The 15,556-nt window shown below is 42.1% G+C and overlaps 1 protein-coding gene across 4 annotated transcripts in view; it reads left to right on the forward strand.

Moving 5' to 3' along the window:
* LOC147420202 (kinesin-like protein KIN-7D, mitochondrial) overlaps nucleotides 1-7,426 on the forward strand; it is a 101,302-nt gene extending 93,876 nt beyond the window's left edge. The window contains exons 23-25 of one of the 4 annotated variants that reach the window (XR_015187020.1): nucleotides 6,511-6,640; nucleotides 6,733-6,923; nucleotides 7,074-7,418. Coding sequence is in view for 3 of the 4 variants with exons in the window: in XM_086504965.1 (XP_086361091.1) it covers nucleotides 6,511-6,640; nucleotides 6,779-6,900 (252 nt within the window). In the remaining variant the exon portion in view is untranslated. Of the gene's footprint in view, nucleotides 1-6,510; nucleotides 6,641-6,732 lie in introns of all 4 variants that reach the window. The other 3 variants (XM_086504965.1, XM_086504964.1, XM_086504966.1) reach the window with 3 other exon arrangements.
* Nucleotides 7,427-15,556: the final 8,130 nt, after the last annotated feature.

Consider the following 15,556-nt stretch of genomic DNA (forward strand, 5'->3'; position numbering starts at 1 on the left):
TCTTTTCCTTTGTCTTTAGACATTAAAGCATTGGCCGACACTTGTTTCCCTTCGTCTTATCTGTCATTGAAGGTGAAGCAGTAGTAGCTGCTCTTGGATTTTTATGATCATTCAATGATTTTGCATGTAAGGAAGGTTGAAGGAATGGAACAGCCGAAGGAGGAGGTTGTAAGTTTGGCTCAGGGCATTCTGACTGCATATGCCCAAACTTATCACAATGGAAACAGGAATTAGCAAATTTGCCCCATTTCAACTTAAAAGGTCGTTTGCCCACCAATGGATCACCAAAATTCACATAAATACCAGAAGGTGTGGCAATGTCTGTATCCCACAATATACAGAAACGATTTGTATTGACATTTATATTAGGGGGACAAATAACTTTCCCAAGCTGAGAGGCTAACAACGGTAGAAAATGACGCCAGGTTTGAGGAAAGTCCTCCACCTCAACCCACACCGGACATTTATGAGGAATCAAACTCTGATAATCCTTGGTGAGGGCCAAAGGCAAAACATGAGTCATCTAAGTATTGAAATGTAAAGGAGACATTTCAAGAACTGCATCTCTGGCTTCTGAGTCGACCAGCAGAACTTCATAAAATTCACGTGCCCCAAAATAAACACCTCTGACTGCTTCACACTTCAGAAGGAAATCTACCCATTGTCCCACATCCTGTGCAGAAGGCATTTTGCTAGGAAAGAAAAGAATTACCGCATTAAGAGCATATTGGGCTACCAGATCCATTAACCCCTGCACGGGAATAAGCACTTCTTTATCTGGAGTCTGACCATCCCAAGCTTTTCGAGCATATTCAAAATCCTCACATAGACATTCTTTGATAAGAGACATCGCATCAGCTGCTGATGACTCCATTTCTTTCCGGCGCTTGTAAGTGAAAGTGTCATCCATGACAAATACACAGCTTGCTGACTGATCACTACTCAAAGCAATCTAAGGATAGCAAAACCAAATTCACAGCTATACTCAGCGTACGAAGTGATCACTATTTGTTATCCACAGGTAGCTGAAAGAGCACTACTCAAAATGTTGGAAAATCTGAGTCTGTATTGATTAAAACGATGAGTCTGTACTGAATCAAACGATGGCTTCTGTATATATGAAAACTTCTCTGTACACTGTTCTTTAAGTGTTGGAAAAACCAAGTCTATACTTAATAAAATCGATGGCGTGAAAGCTTCTGTGTACGAAAAAACTTCATGCGAACGCTTGCCAACTTTGAAAAATTGCTCGTGAACACTTGCTGACTCAAGAAAATTGCACGCACTGACTCCTCAGGAAGCTACGCTACACCAACACGCGCACACACACACACACACACACACACACACACACACACACACACACACACACACACACACACACACACACACACACACACACACACACACACACGTTGCTCTCTCTCTCTCTCTCTCACACACATACGCACACCCAATCGACACACACCCACACACACACACACACACACACTTTTTTTTTTTTAATAAAATCGACTGATCAATTTACTAGTGGGAAACCTCAAAGCGAGGAAAACCCACTGAAAAGATCATATACAAGGGGAAGAGCACATAACTCCTCAACTGTAGAACGTAACTAAAAACATTCATATGAAAGCTGTTGCATCTTTGAGGTGATATCACCAGCTTCCAAAGCAAATCGTAACGATTGCCGAAGAGAAATCCTGAAGAGAGGAAATGGATCCGCATGAGTACGATGGAACATGTAAGCATTACGCTGACTCCACACGGTCCAGAAAGCCCAGTACCTGACCCACGTGAAGACGACCGCAAAACGTTGTAACGTCGGTGAGAAAATGCCAAATGCCCAGAACCTTTTGTGAAAGACAACCCCAGGAAAACGGAGCCGCATACAGGTCGATACATGGCGAAGGAAGTCTCTAGTAACGCAGCAATCCCACAACAAGTGACAAATATCCTCTGCTGCTATCGAGCAACGAACGCAAGAAGGACGAATATGACGCGCCCGAAGAAAAGTGCCAACGGGAAGCACTCCAAGCAAACAGAGCCAAAGAAACAGACGCTTCTTCAAAGGCAAATGGATTTTCCACAAGGCAGAGAGGAGCCTCCTCCACCAGAGGTCAGATTTGTGCACGCGCCAAATGGCATTACAATGACCATCAAGCCATGCTCGTGGTAGAAGAATAGCATAAATTCGAGCTGCAGACATATCTCGAAAAGGCGTTTCCCGAAAGGCCCAATCAAACATGCGATCGCCATCAGGCAAACAGTCGATCAACATGCTTTGAAGCTCTTTTCAAAACTAACCGTAATGCATGCCCAACCCAAAACAACGAGCAGCAAAGGAAAACTCAAAAGTATACCCAGCCTCATCGACCACATCCTCAACCACACGAATGCCACGACCAGAGAGAAAGTAAGCTTGACGAGGTGAGCGGTCGACCAAAGTAAGAGAGAATGCCCGACTCCAATGGAGACTTTCCAATCTGATCTAATCACCTTCTTGCCGAGGATTCCATGATAAATGCATCGTAACCTCTTTCCAAGTAGATACTAAAGAGGAAGCAAGTGGACATCCAGGAATGTGCCCTTCCATCTTGCCAAAAACCACCTCCCAGAGCGAGGGTTGCCAATGGCCAAAAGCAGAAGTAACAACATGTTGGCCGAGGAATGCAAACATCAAAGTCCAAGGCTGAGTTTGTTGCACAAGAGTGGGCAACAACATAGCTTTCCGCGCAAACCCATGCCTGCGCAAATCCAAGATATCGAGTCCACCAAAACGTTTAGGAGTGCAAAGCTTCTCCATCGACATCAGGCGTAAGCCTTTTTTCGTAGCATGAGTCTGTACGCACACACTTTTTTTTTGTAAATCAATTTGATTTAACTAACTGTGGGAAACCTCAAAGAGAGGAAAACCCACCAAAAAGATGTACAAGGAAAGGAACACAACAGTGTTCAGCTGTACAAAATATCTAAAAGCATTCATAAGAAAGCTGATGTATTTCCGCCGTGATATCACCCACTTCCAAGGTAAACCGTAGAGACTGCCGAAGGGAAATCCCGAAGAAAGGGAGAGGATCCGCATGTATGCTATGGAACATATAGCCATTACGTTGTCGCCATATGCTCCAATATGCCCAAAACCTGACCCACATGAAGAAGACTGCAAAGCCTTGCAACGCCGGCGAGAAGATGCCAAAAACCCAAAACCGCTTATGGAAGACCGTCGAGGGAAAACGTAGCCGCATACATGCAGATACGTGACGAAGGAAATCTCGAGTGACACATCAATCCCACAAGAGGTGACAAACATCCTCCTCGGCAGATAAGCAACGAACACACGATGAAGGGCCGACACGGCGCTTCCGAAGAAAGGTACCCATTGGGAGCACACCAAGTAAACACCGCCAAAGAAACAATCGCTCTTTCAATGGCAAACGGCTTTTCCATATTGCAGATATAATCCCGCGCCACCAGATGTCCGATTTATGCATGTGTCAAATAGCGTTGCAATGATCAGCAATCCATGGACGAGGCAAAAGAAAAGTATATGCTCGACCAACAGAAATATCTTGAAATGGCATATCCCCCAACTTCCAGTCAGACATACGATCACCATCCGCCATAGGTGAAACGGGCAGAAAACCTGTCAGCATTTGTTGTAATTCTCTCCAAAACTGGCGATAATGCATGCCCAATCCAAAGCGGGGAGTGGCAAATGGAAACTCGAAAGTAAAACCAGCTGCATCCACTACATCCTCAACCACTCGAATGCCACGACAAGAGAGAAAATACGCCTGACGAGGCGAGCGGTCGACCAAAGTAAGAGGAAAAACCCGACTCCAATGAAGGCTCTCTGCACGAAGCGAGTTTCCTTCCCTCCGAGCATTCCATGAGAGATGAATCGTAACCTGTTTCCATGCAGAAAGCAAGGTGGAAGAAAGCGGGCATCCAGGAATGTGTCCATCCATCTTACCAAATACTGCCTCCCACATGGATGATTGCCAGTGACCAAATGAAGATGTAACCACATGCTGACTCAAGTGTGCAAACATAAGAGTCCAAGGCTGAGATTGATGCACAAGTGTAGGCTAAAGCATAGCCTTCCTAGCAATGACATGCCTACGCAAGTCCAAAATATTCAAACCACCAAATCACTTTGGTGTACAAAGTTTTGCCATTGATATTAAGCGCAAACCTTTCTTGTGGGCACACGTTTGCCATAAATGAGACAAAATGGCCGACATGAGAGAGTCAAGACAATGTCGGGGCCAATGCAACAATGGCAAAAAGAACTGAACATATGCCATGAGGATACACTGAACAATTCGCAGGCGAACATGGAGCGGCCATGTAGAAAGCTTCCAGTAATGCAATTTAACATTCAAGCGATTCATAACCCAATCCACTTTTTGCTTGTGAGTAACATTCCGGCCAATTGGATAACCCAAATGCCTAGTGATTACATTTGGAAGAACAATCTCTCCTGGCCACAACAGAGCATGCCAATCACAAGAACGAAGCGGCAGGAGCTTTGATTTACGGAAATTGACTTTAAGACCAGCCGCAAGCGCAAACAATTCCAAAGCATTCATAATCTCTTGAACATCGTTTTGCTGATTGCGAGGCATAAATAGCGAGTCATGTGCATAAGCCATTTTGCGGATATTTTAGATATTGGAGAATCTGCATAAGCCATTTTGCGGATATCTTATGAATGCTTTTAGATATTTTGTAGAGCTGAACACTGTTGTGTTCCTTTCCTTACACACACACACACACACACACACACACACACACACACACACACACACACACACACACACATACACATACATGCGTGTATGTATTGATGTATCTAGGGCTATGTACATATGATATATACATGCATGTATGCAAGCATGCATAAGTGTACACGTATGTCTATTTGTATCCAATACCTAATGAATTTTTCATACTGGTAGTGATTATCCATATTGCACAAAGTTTGCCACTTTTATTTTCGTACTGTTCTTATCGTACCTATCCACCTTGACGATGGCTGGCAAGTACTCGTTCTAAAGTTTGCAGACATGGACATAAAGAGGTCCTCTCTGACACATAGGACGTCGTTAACGCAGAAATGATTTATTTGGATGAATGTCTGAATCACACAAGTGCTACATAGAAGAAGCATATGCCATACAACCTTGAGGCAAGGAAAGAGGGAAAATGGGATGTATACCATAATGATAGAGTGATTATCACTGATCCACATGTGACATAAGTGTGGGTGGCCTTTGATACCTTACAAATGACAGCATGGATCTGTAATGGATCAATGACACTTTGAGGACACATTCAGGGTCTCATATCTTGTATGTATATGAACACATCAATGCGTTGCCAACAGGGTGCTTGATGTTCTTGGTAAAAGTTTGGAAGAGACATATAGACTGCAACCCAGGAGTTCGTAGGCAAAGAGGTCTGGTAGTGTGGCTATCCTTTTCATGGGGGAGCTTTGCAATGCAGCCCAGGTTGTGCAGAAAGACGCAGAAGCTAGATACATGAATTAGATTGCATATGGACAGACATTTGTTTTTTTCCCGAATGTATTCTGATTTTGCTTCCCGAGAAAGGTCTCCATATGCACAACTATGTGAATAATATATCATGCTAGCAGGAGATTCAATGCTCAGAGAAGCAATCATCAATCGGCTTTTTGTGAGACAAATATCGAATTGTTTTGAGATCTTGGACTGGCCGAGGTGAGGCTACACAGATCAGCCCAAGATAGAGAGATTACAACATGTGGTGCACATATGAAGTGTTGGGAAGTGCACAGGGGCTGGCCATTACACATGCAGGAATACCAAGAAAGAACGCAAGTATGGCAGTTTATTTGAGTGGATTACTGGGCCCAGCTTCTGCCAGATATTTGAGATTTTGACAATTGACATCCCTAGAATTTTGTGTATAGCATATGGAAGTCCATACATACAGTAGTGCAACAGCACAATCACGATGGTTCGTATTGGTATACCCATCAGATATATTGAAAATAGAACAGATTGCTACAGACATGGTGCTTATTGAAAACTGTCAATTTGTCAAGAAAACAGTCTACATCCATGTTGGATTCACATTGAGAAGCCTCTTCTTTGGACTCTATTATACTAAATTCAATTGGAAAGCAGACAAATTAGGATTCCTCCCTTCAGAATTGGGATTGAAAAAGAGTAGCAGACCCTTCATTAAGTTCATGCGTAGGACTTAAGCATCTGATCATAGCATACGGAAGTCCATATGTACATTAGCACAGCAGTACAATCACGATGGTTCTTCTTAGTTCGGATAGCTTTCTGACAAGTTCTCTCGGGGAGAGAGCTGCACTTCACTCTAAAATTTCGAGCTTTGTTACTTGCATTTCTTCTGTACTAAAGAAAACAGCATTTTACAAAAGTTGTATAACCATTCCAAAAAGCTACGCTGTCAACATCTTTAAGATGATGGGGGTTTCAAATGCTGCAGGCCAAATTTGAAGAGCACGGGAACATAAATGGCGAGGATCAACAAGATAATGAGAAAAGCAGCCATGTTTGTAAAATATGCTTTGAGGCTCCAACAGCCACAGTTCTTCTTCCTTGTAGACATTTCTGTTGTAAGTACATGTCGATGCTTGTTGTTATTGCAAAGACATGTCTCTGTCAGTTAGTTAAGGCTACAGTTTACTGACTTAATTGTTGGTACCAGTATGTAAATCTTGTGCTGTAGCGTGCTCGGAATGTCCGCTTTGCAGATGTCGGATCAGTGATCGAGTCATCACCTTTACTTCATAGTAAGGAGAAGGAAGTGAAATGGTTACAGTTCCCCTTCCGATTGGATGTGTTACACAGTTGTGGATCGACGACAATCGGATAGGCTGCTAGCATGAAAGAAATTAGGTACATATGCTCTCTGCTTGACCTAAATAGCCACTTGACATTATTGTTCTTTTCGTTCAAGAATGCACATCATAAGAGTGCACTTGCGGTGCCCGCATTTGGGTGGCATATCCGGTGGCTTCTCATCAGCTCAAGTAGAATGACCTCCAGTTTTGCAGGAACTTTGCTTCTGGGTGCACAAATGTTAGCTTAGCTGATTGTGCAAAGAAAATAGTCTCCAATGTCAAAATACTCCCATATTGATATACTCAGTAAGAGGGTAATACAAGGATGGAAAAAATTAGGTTTTTGTATCTGCTGCTGAATTGATGTAATGCTGTACTTTGTAAAGTTGGGAGGATGCAAATACATCTTTCTATTGCCGCATACATCTCCGATACTAGAAATTCTTGTGTGTCACACTATTTCAAGTAGCATCAATCCCAATTGCACAAATACAACACTAGTTTGCAATGTAGAAAACCTTTGTTTTCACTCAATTCTTTTCCGAGAAGATTTCATGGATGTTTTAAGCACTTCCATAGACAAAAATACACACTTATTTGAAAAGACAAGCCCTAATTGGTGGCCTCACACACTCAAAAACAAGGTAGAAGCATTTAACATATCCAACTGCACTTTGAGGGTTGTAGCAAAACCATGACATGAGAAGCTTACCTTAGTAAATTTATAGTTGATTTGTGAAGTTTCTTGGCACTTGCCCTTAAATTTCAAGAGTTTGAAAGCATGTCTTTTTAATTTCTCATATAGCCAAGGAAACCGTGCGTAGGATGACATGCATGGCATGTTGCTGTACAACAAAATTACTGCCATTTGCCATTAGAACCTTGTCCATAAGCTGATGAATTAATACATTGTGCAATCTCATTCATTTCATAAATGTAGTAGAAGACGGCTGAGCCCAAAAATTGAAGTGTGGATATAAATGCAGATTGTACATCCCAATTGATAATTTATTGATGTAGTTTGATATTTGATTGATTGAGAACTCTCACATGGATTTAACAGACATTATATTTGAGACCATTGATAGTGCAATTTTATTAATTGAGAACACTCGCATGGATCTACCAGACTCTATATTTGAGGCCATTGAAAGTTTAGTTGCATATTTTGGCTCTCTTTATCTTAAAGTCAATTCCCTTCTTTTAGACCTGACTTTTGAAAAGTCCACATTATCTGGATTAAATTGTCCTCCCATGTTTGCACATTGTTTCCTTCTGTACTTGAAGATGACATGCTTGGATAAATTACACTATTTGTCGTGATTGCATATCTTTTAGCCTCTGAAGGCTCTCCTAACCAATCTTCTTATGCCATATTTAGGCACATTTATTCTTAGCAACTAAGGAATGAGCATGTCAACTACTATGAAGTTGATTGGTGCCAAATAGCTCGCTTTCTCTCTCATGTGTGCGTATGGCCCCGAGGAGTAGTTATCGACATTGCATTGATCCCTTTTGTGCAAAGCCATAGCTCACTCTTGAAGGGGATCGGGGAGCACCACAGACGGAGAGTGAGCGAGAGAAGGAGACACGACACACAGATATGGGTGGGGAGACTCCAAAAGAGTGAGCAGCCCCCTATACACTTATGCTATGTATAAGGTATACAAGTCAGTGGGCGCTCAGACTTTGGGCGGTCGGGCAAGGCACAGATGCCTATACCCCAACAACCTCCCACTCAAAGGCGACTGTGCCTTTAAGCGAGGGAACCTAGTCTAAAGATTGCAAAAGGTGAGAGAAAACCGCTCTCAATCGATGCCCACTGGTTGGCTGTGATCGTGTGCATCCGGTTGTCCTGCTCCCGTGTAAGTCCCTACACCACCAGACATACCGCACACGTACTGCAAGTATGTACGTAATATCTGCATATCTCCCTCGTGCACTATGTCATCATCAGTCAACAAACGACTGACAACCCTAACTGCAAATGCTCCCACTGCAGCTGCGATATCCGGTCTCAAGATCAACATCTCATACATGAGACCATCGAATGTCGATGCAATGCTAGTGGGCCCTGCTAGCTCTACGGAGCATGCATCAACATATATATCCTTGGCAATAGGCATCTCTGACTGACAAGGCGTGTCAGCCACATGGATCTCCTGACTGTCCGCTAAAGACGCATCAACCTGTCGTGTAACCTCAGAGCAAACCAGCTGCTCTAGGTGTCTGCTGGAAGACATATCCTGCACAACTATATCTCCATGCTCACTGTCGAGCATAGGAAGGAATGGCTGCATAATCGTTGACATCTCAGTCTCCTCTGCAATCATCCACTGCAAACATGACCACTCAATCTGTTGTGACTCACTAGAGCTCTCATGCTCTAACTCCGTATGCATAGACTCTTGCATAACATCCTCCTGTCGTGACTCACCAGAGCAAGACCGCTCTACCTGTCTATCCTGCATAGAAGTATCTTGCACAACTGACTTTCTGCCTTGCTCAGTCACTAGCAAAGCATGCATGTTTGACTCTGTCACCTCTCTGTGTGACTGCTCAAGTCGTGCCCCAACTGTGTGCACAACGAGCTCACTACTCTGCACTCCATGCAAAGCATCTTGCAACCCACAAGCAAAAGAGACTCGCTTGCTCTCTCGCTGTCTTCTTGGTTGCGTGATCACAGAGACAACACCGTCTCTCCCGTGATCCACATGCAATGGGTAACCTGTACCACTCTTGGCACCTCTCGCAATCACTAGTGAACCCAAATGCATCACAAAATCTCGCTCTCGTAGCGAAACTGACATCCACTATCCCGTAACTGTCTGATTGAGATCAAATCCCGTCTCAGATCTGGCACATAACGCACATGACGCAGGGTAAATCTCATACCACTGGGCAAGGACAAACATACGTCTCCTGTATCCTCAATGTCATACATAGCATCATCAGCCATGTGCACACGACCAAGTCTCCTACTAGAAAACGTGCTAAACCACTCACGATGCGACGTGACATGGAAAGTAGCATCTGAATCTAGTAACCAATGTGAAGACAATGTGCAATCGGATATGCAATCCGTAGACATAAGATCGTCTGAAGACAAGCTAGATGTAAATGTAACATCGCCATCACAAGCATACTCAGTAACCACCGTACTGATCTCACTAGCATCTGTCATGCCTAAATCTGCATCACGCATATGTCGCCTCCGTTGTCTCAAGCGCCTGAAACATCGACGCCTAATGTGCCCTCTATGTCCACAATGCCAACATGTCAAGTCTCTATGCCTTCGAGACTTGCGTGTGGGACCAATCTCTCCCATGGATATAGAAGTGGGACTAGACTCCCTTGTAGACATGGATGTCGCGTACATACAATGTAAACTCTGCCATAAAGCATGAGTTGTAGTCTCCCTCGAGACCTGCCAGTAAACAGACTCAACCAGATGCAAACGAATCGTAGACATGGCTAACTCATCAAGATCTTGCCAATCATCATCACGCATAGAATTGGGCTTCGCCGATAAACCATGCAAAGGTTTATCCTGCCCCAAATCCGCCAATGCAACAAGCATATGTTCCTTCCAAGCAACAAAATCTACACCATCAAACTGTGTCAGACCATAACGTTGGAAGTCAAATGAAAAATCAGCCATAATGCTCGCTAAAGAGCAACCAACAATGAGTAGCAAATGTCAACCAAACCCTAAACTAGCTCGAATTGCATCAACAAAAGTCTGCAAATATGGCTGTAAATCAGCCCCAAAACAGCCCCAAAATTCAGCTCTTAAACAACTGCATAAACAAGTCACAAATGTGTCCCAAATCAGCCTACAATTGAGCCATACATGGACACCTGCAAAGAGGAAACAATGGCTGAAAATTCAGCACCCAAATAAGCCCTCAAACCTGTCTGTAAACTTGTAAACCTGTAGCTGAAACCTGCTGAAAAACCTCAAGCCATTAGTGCTCGAATCCGGCTACCTAGCTCGTAGCCACACAAGCATACATCACAATACTCACTCCTGTGAGTGTGCCAAGATAACTATACGTCTGTCAAACCCGTGAGCTAATCACCAAGCCCACACTGTGTTGTATCGATGCATACACACGCACAAATCTCCCACCTGCAGAGAACACCGCACGTAAATGCTGAGTGCAACCCGCAATCTCTACCTAGATCGCATAAATGATACGCATAAAACTCTTGGAAAAATTTCGCCAGAGTTTCGTCAGTAAAACGGCCACAAAATCAGTAACCAAACTGAATGCGCGCTCAAAACCATGAGCAACCAAAGCGCATCAAACCGCACTCCAAATGCATGCACCAATCACCACACTTTGCATACATCATTGCAAACACATGCAAATCTAGTACACAAATATCTGCTCTACCTGTGACTGCCAAAAAACATGCTCAAGGCATACATTGCCGAGCTCAAAATGCAATCACATTAGTCTCCCTGAGAATCAAACCACATAAGGCATACATCGTATCCTCCCACCTGTGAGGAAACTTGTAGCAAATATCACTCTCACATCTGAGAGCAAACCATGTGTGGAATCCTCGACACACAATAAACAATTACTGCTGCAGAAAATTCAGCGTTCAGAATTTTAAAATTTTGATATAACGAGCGCGTCCGGAGCGTGCCAAAACCCCAAGGTAGACTCCTGGATAACATGTATCCGAGTCCGGGTGTGAAAGCTATGCCAAAAAACCTCCGTTTCGATCCAAAAACACAACATAAACTGTCAAAAGAGGGCTGACAAATGTAGCTCCTCAACCGTAGCTCGAATGAAGTTTTTGATGGCTCGAATGGCTTCGAAAGGGGGGTAAAATGTAAGGCCGCCTGTTGGAAACGCTCACAGAAAGCTGAATTTGCCGATGTCGAAGTCGAAACCCTGTTTGCACTCTTGAAAGTGCGCGCGCGCGGACGCGATTTCGGGAATGAAACTGGCTCTCCGCTGTCGTCGTGACTGTGCACATATGCGCTTCCTCCGCACCTACGCTCTGATACCAATTGAAGGGGATCGGGGAGCACCACAGACGGAGAGTGAGCGAGAGAAGGAGACACACGACACACAGATATGGGTGGGGAGACTCAAAGAGTGAGCATCCCCCTATACACTTATGCTATGTATAAGGTATACAAATCAGTGGGTGCCCAGACTCTGGGCGGTCGGGCAAGGCACAGGCGCCTATACCCCAACAACTCTCTTTTCTGGTAACATCACTAATGTTTTCCAAAGTGGCATCCCTCACAGGTATAATTGTCCAGCTTTATCAACACACAGTTCTGTAGGAGGTTCAATGAAACGAAAACATGTGAAATTTCCATGTCGTTGTCCCTTTGCAACCGCTTGTGTAACCAGCTTAATCTAAAATTGTGTGTAGACTCGATATATAGCCCACTTGAGTATATAAAATGAGTTACCACAAATAAGAGATGTCTAAACGAAGAACCAAGTTTTAGAGGTTTTGAAGGTATGGGAGTATGTAAAAATTCCTCTTCGCAACTTTCGACGAAAGTGACGCGTTGACATAACTCATTCGTAAGGATTAAGTCCTTCACATGTTATTACTTCTCATTAGTAAACAACCTCGCCATAACGGGTGATCCAGGTTGAGAACTTGACCTAAACATGAAGGGACTAAACCTAGTCATAACATGGAGGGTCATACCTAGTTGTAACATGCATTGCCTCTATCGAGGTTGAGAACTTGGCCTAAATATGAAGGGACTAAACCTAGTTGCAACATTGGTTGCATCATGGTAAGAAAATTCATACTAAAAGGATAACCTATCCAATTGGATTGTTTTGTGCTAACATATGCTCTTAGCATATCCTTTAGCACAAGATTAACATTCATAGATTGCCTATCCGACTGGATGACTGACAATATTGATATTGAGTTGTCTTCTCGGTCATTTACAAACAATCCTTAAAAAATGATTGATAATAATTCTTCCCAATATATCTTACGAATCTATATAATCCATACAGTTTACAAACAATCAACTTGGTTAACTTTAGAGATTGAATAGTGAATACTGTACAAAGTTAAGTCAACGAAGTTACAAGCTCCTAATCCGAGCCATGACTTCTTATGGTGATTGGTAGACCCACCAATAATCTCATAGAGACACTACACATATTGTGCAAAATGCTTCATAAGTTATCAATTTCATGAGTTTACATGTTGCTCCAAATTTGCCTTGTTGAACACTAGGGCCCATAACATCTAGTATGCATGCATTTAGCAAAACTTGACCCGAACTTGTACTTTCATGACTATGATTGCCTATGCTTATGGTGGATATTATTCTCATAGCACACATGGAACATGAAGGTAAATAGCTCTATGAAAGAAACTAAATACTTCTCATGCAATCGCTTGGAAAGCTTAGCTAAAATCTTGAACCATAATAGAATGTGAAAAATAAATCACATCTAGACACAAACAATAAAATATTTTCATTAACAATACATAACCTTGCTATATGCGTAAACAACTATCCGTTAATGTTGTTAAATAGTACTTGTAACCTTAACAAATCTTATAGGTATTCGATAGTTTTTGGCCATTGAAATTATTTTGGTTATGATGTGCTCGAAATGGTCTAATAAAAGGATTTGACCAATACTTACAGATTCTGTTGTGCGACACATAATTGGAATAGAAAGTAATAGTGTTAGTCCTAAAGACTTATATTTTCCACATGTGGAATATGTTTTAGATAATGATGTCTAAAATTATGACACCTATCAAGTACGAGATGTACTAGTGTGGAGTGAACAATAAACAATGACATGAGTGAGAGGGACCACCTCCACACATAACCGGAATCAAGTGCACTTTCCAAACTTGAAAGATGCATTATCGAAAATCCAGCCTCAAAAGGTAGAGTATGTCTTTAACTTGGTAAACACTACGTGAGAGATTAGTGAAAATCAAGCAATATTGAAGTAGTAGCCCTAGGTGTGGCCTTGGCATCCAAGCTCTTGGTTAGATTCATGTCAGCAATATGGATTATAAGCAATTTGGTAAGTGAAACTTATCTACTACCCCTTGGCAGATTAAAAACTTCTTTCCTTGAAAGTACAAATGTGAAGAGACCAATCTCTTGAAAGTTTACAACTGTGAAGCATTCTATGGAGTGATTTTGCATTAGCTCGATCATACCCTTGAAAATATCACTCATATAGATGCAATCAATGCTATTAAAAAACATGAGATCCTCTCAAAATGGAATCTTATGCACAACTAAATCAAGCTAAGCAGTAGATCCTCTCAAGGCGGAATCGTATTTACACTGGACCTTAGAACAATATTATCTTCCATGAAAAGAGGAGAAATATTCCCAACACCAACAAGAAGTTAGTTGTACTATACTTTCTTTGGTTTTTTAAACAAGAGATTACTAGCCATGAGGCTTCCTTAGCAGATTCATGTAATCCCACGAATTAGTTGCTTGGTAGTGAGGCCATGCCTATCTACTACATATGGAACACCTCATTTGTAGTATAGTGCCAATCGTTGCAATTATATGCAACGCACACAAGCAAACATATCAGCCTCAATTCGTCTTGAATACAGTAGCTGATGTTATAACAAAAGTGAAAGCAATGATTTAGTGAATTTGATCCCACAATACTGACACACTATCCATGCATATTAGAAAAGTAGAGTGATAAGCCCTTGGCTTGAATGACGGTCTCAACAATTTGAGTCGATGTTATACATGCCTTGCACAATTTGTATTGGCATGGATACATCACAGTGATAAGCCCTTGGCTTCAATGAACGGTCGTAACAATTTGAGTCGATGTCATACATATCTTACACAATTTGTATTTGCATGGACATATCACAGTTCGATGTTGCCAAATGTAAAATGTGAGCTTATATCCATATATTGCCAATTCGTCAAACTTGTATGCCATGATCCTTGATCCTAAGTCGTTGGTTATTCCTATGGTACGGAGTAGAAGCCTAACTTCTTGTTAAGTTTGTCATAGTACTTTGCTTTGCATAGCAAAGCACAAGGAAGTCTTTTCCAAATGAAAGGTTAAAACACAGAAAAACAAGAAGAACTTGAAATTGTTTAACCTTGTCACCTCTCTATGGCGAGTTATCCTGAAATTGAGAAGTAAATTCTCGCTTGAGAATGAAGTGCATTTTGATTTTGGTGTCTGGGCTTGAATCTTGCTCATAGTCATGGAAACTGAGAAATTGAGAGCTGTCGTACGAACCATGCATGCTCTCTTAGCTTGGTTTATATTGACCTCTAGTGAAAAAGCATTCAGATATGTTGTAAAGTCCTCTTAAGTTTGTATATTGATAGCATATTTCAAACTTTGGAAGCTTCTATGCAATATGCCTAACATTAAAGCCTTGCTTCGCATAAGTACATCAAAAGATGAGAGAGGATGAAGCCTTTGTACTCATAGCTAACGGGTGCTCCTGCTGATGTACACATATAACAGAAACATAAAATACCTTAGATTACCCAACATGGACACTAGATAGTTCAGGAAAGTTAGCTATAAAACTCCATTTAACTCTAATACCTTTCTTCATCGAAGCAACTATTGCTTTTGCCAAGCTAGGTTTGGAGAAGATTTTGTAAGATTAGTTAGTTCACAATTGTAAACTGTAAATTTAACTTATCGACTT

The sequence above is a fragment of the Adiantum capillus-veneris genome, chromosome 28, assembly GCF_014529385.1.
Source record: "Adiantum capillus-veneris isolate H3 chromosome 28, ASM1452938v2, whole genome shotgun sequence".
NCBI classification, from domain to species: Eukaryota; Viridiplantae; Streptophyta; class Polypodiopsida; order Polypodiales; family Pteridaceae; genus Adiantum; species Adiantum capillus-veneris.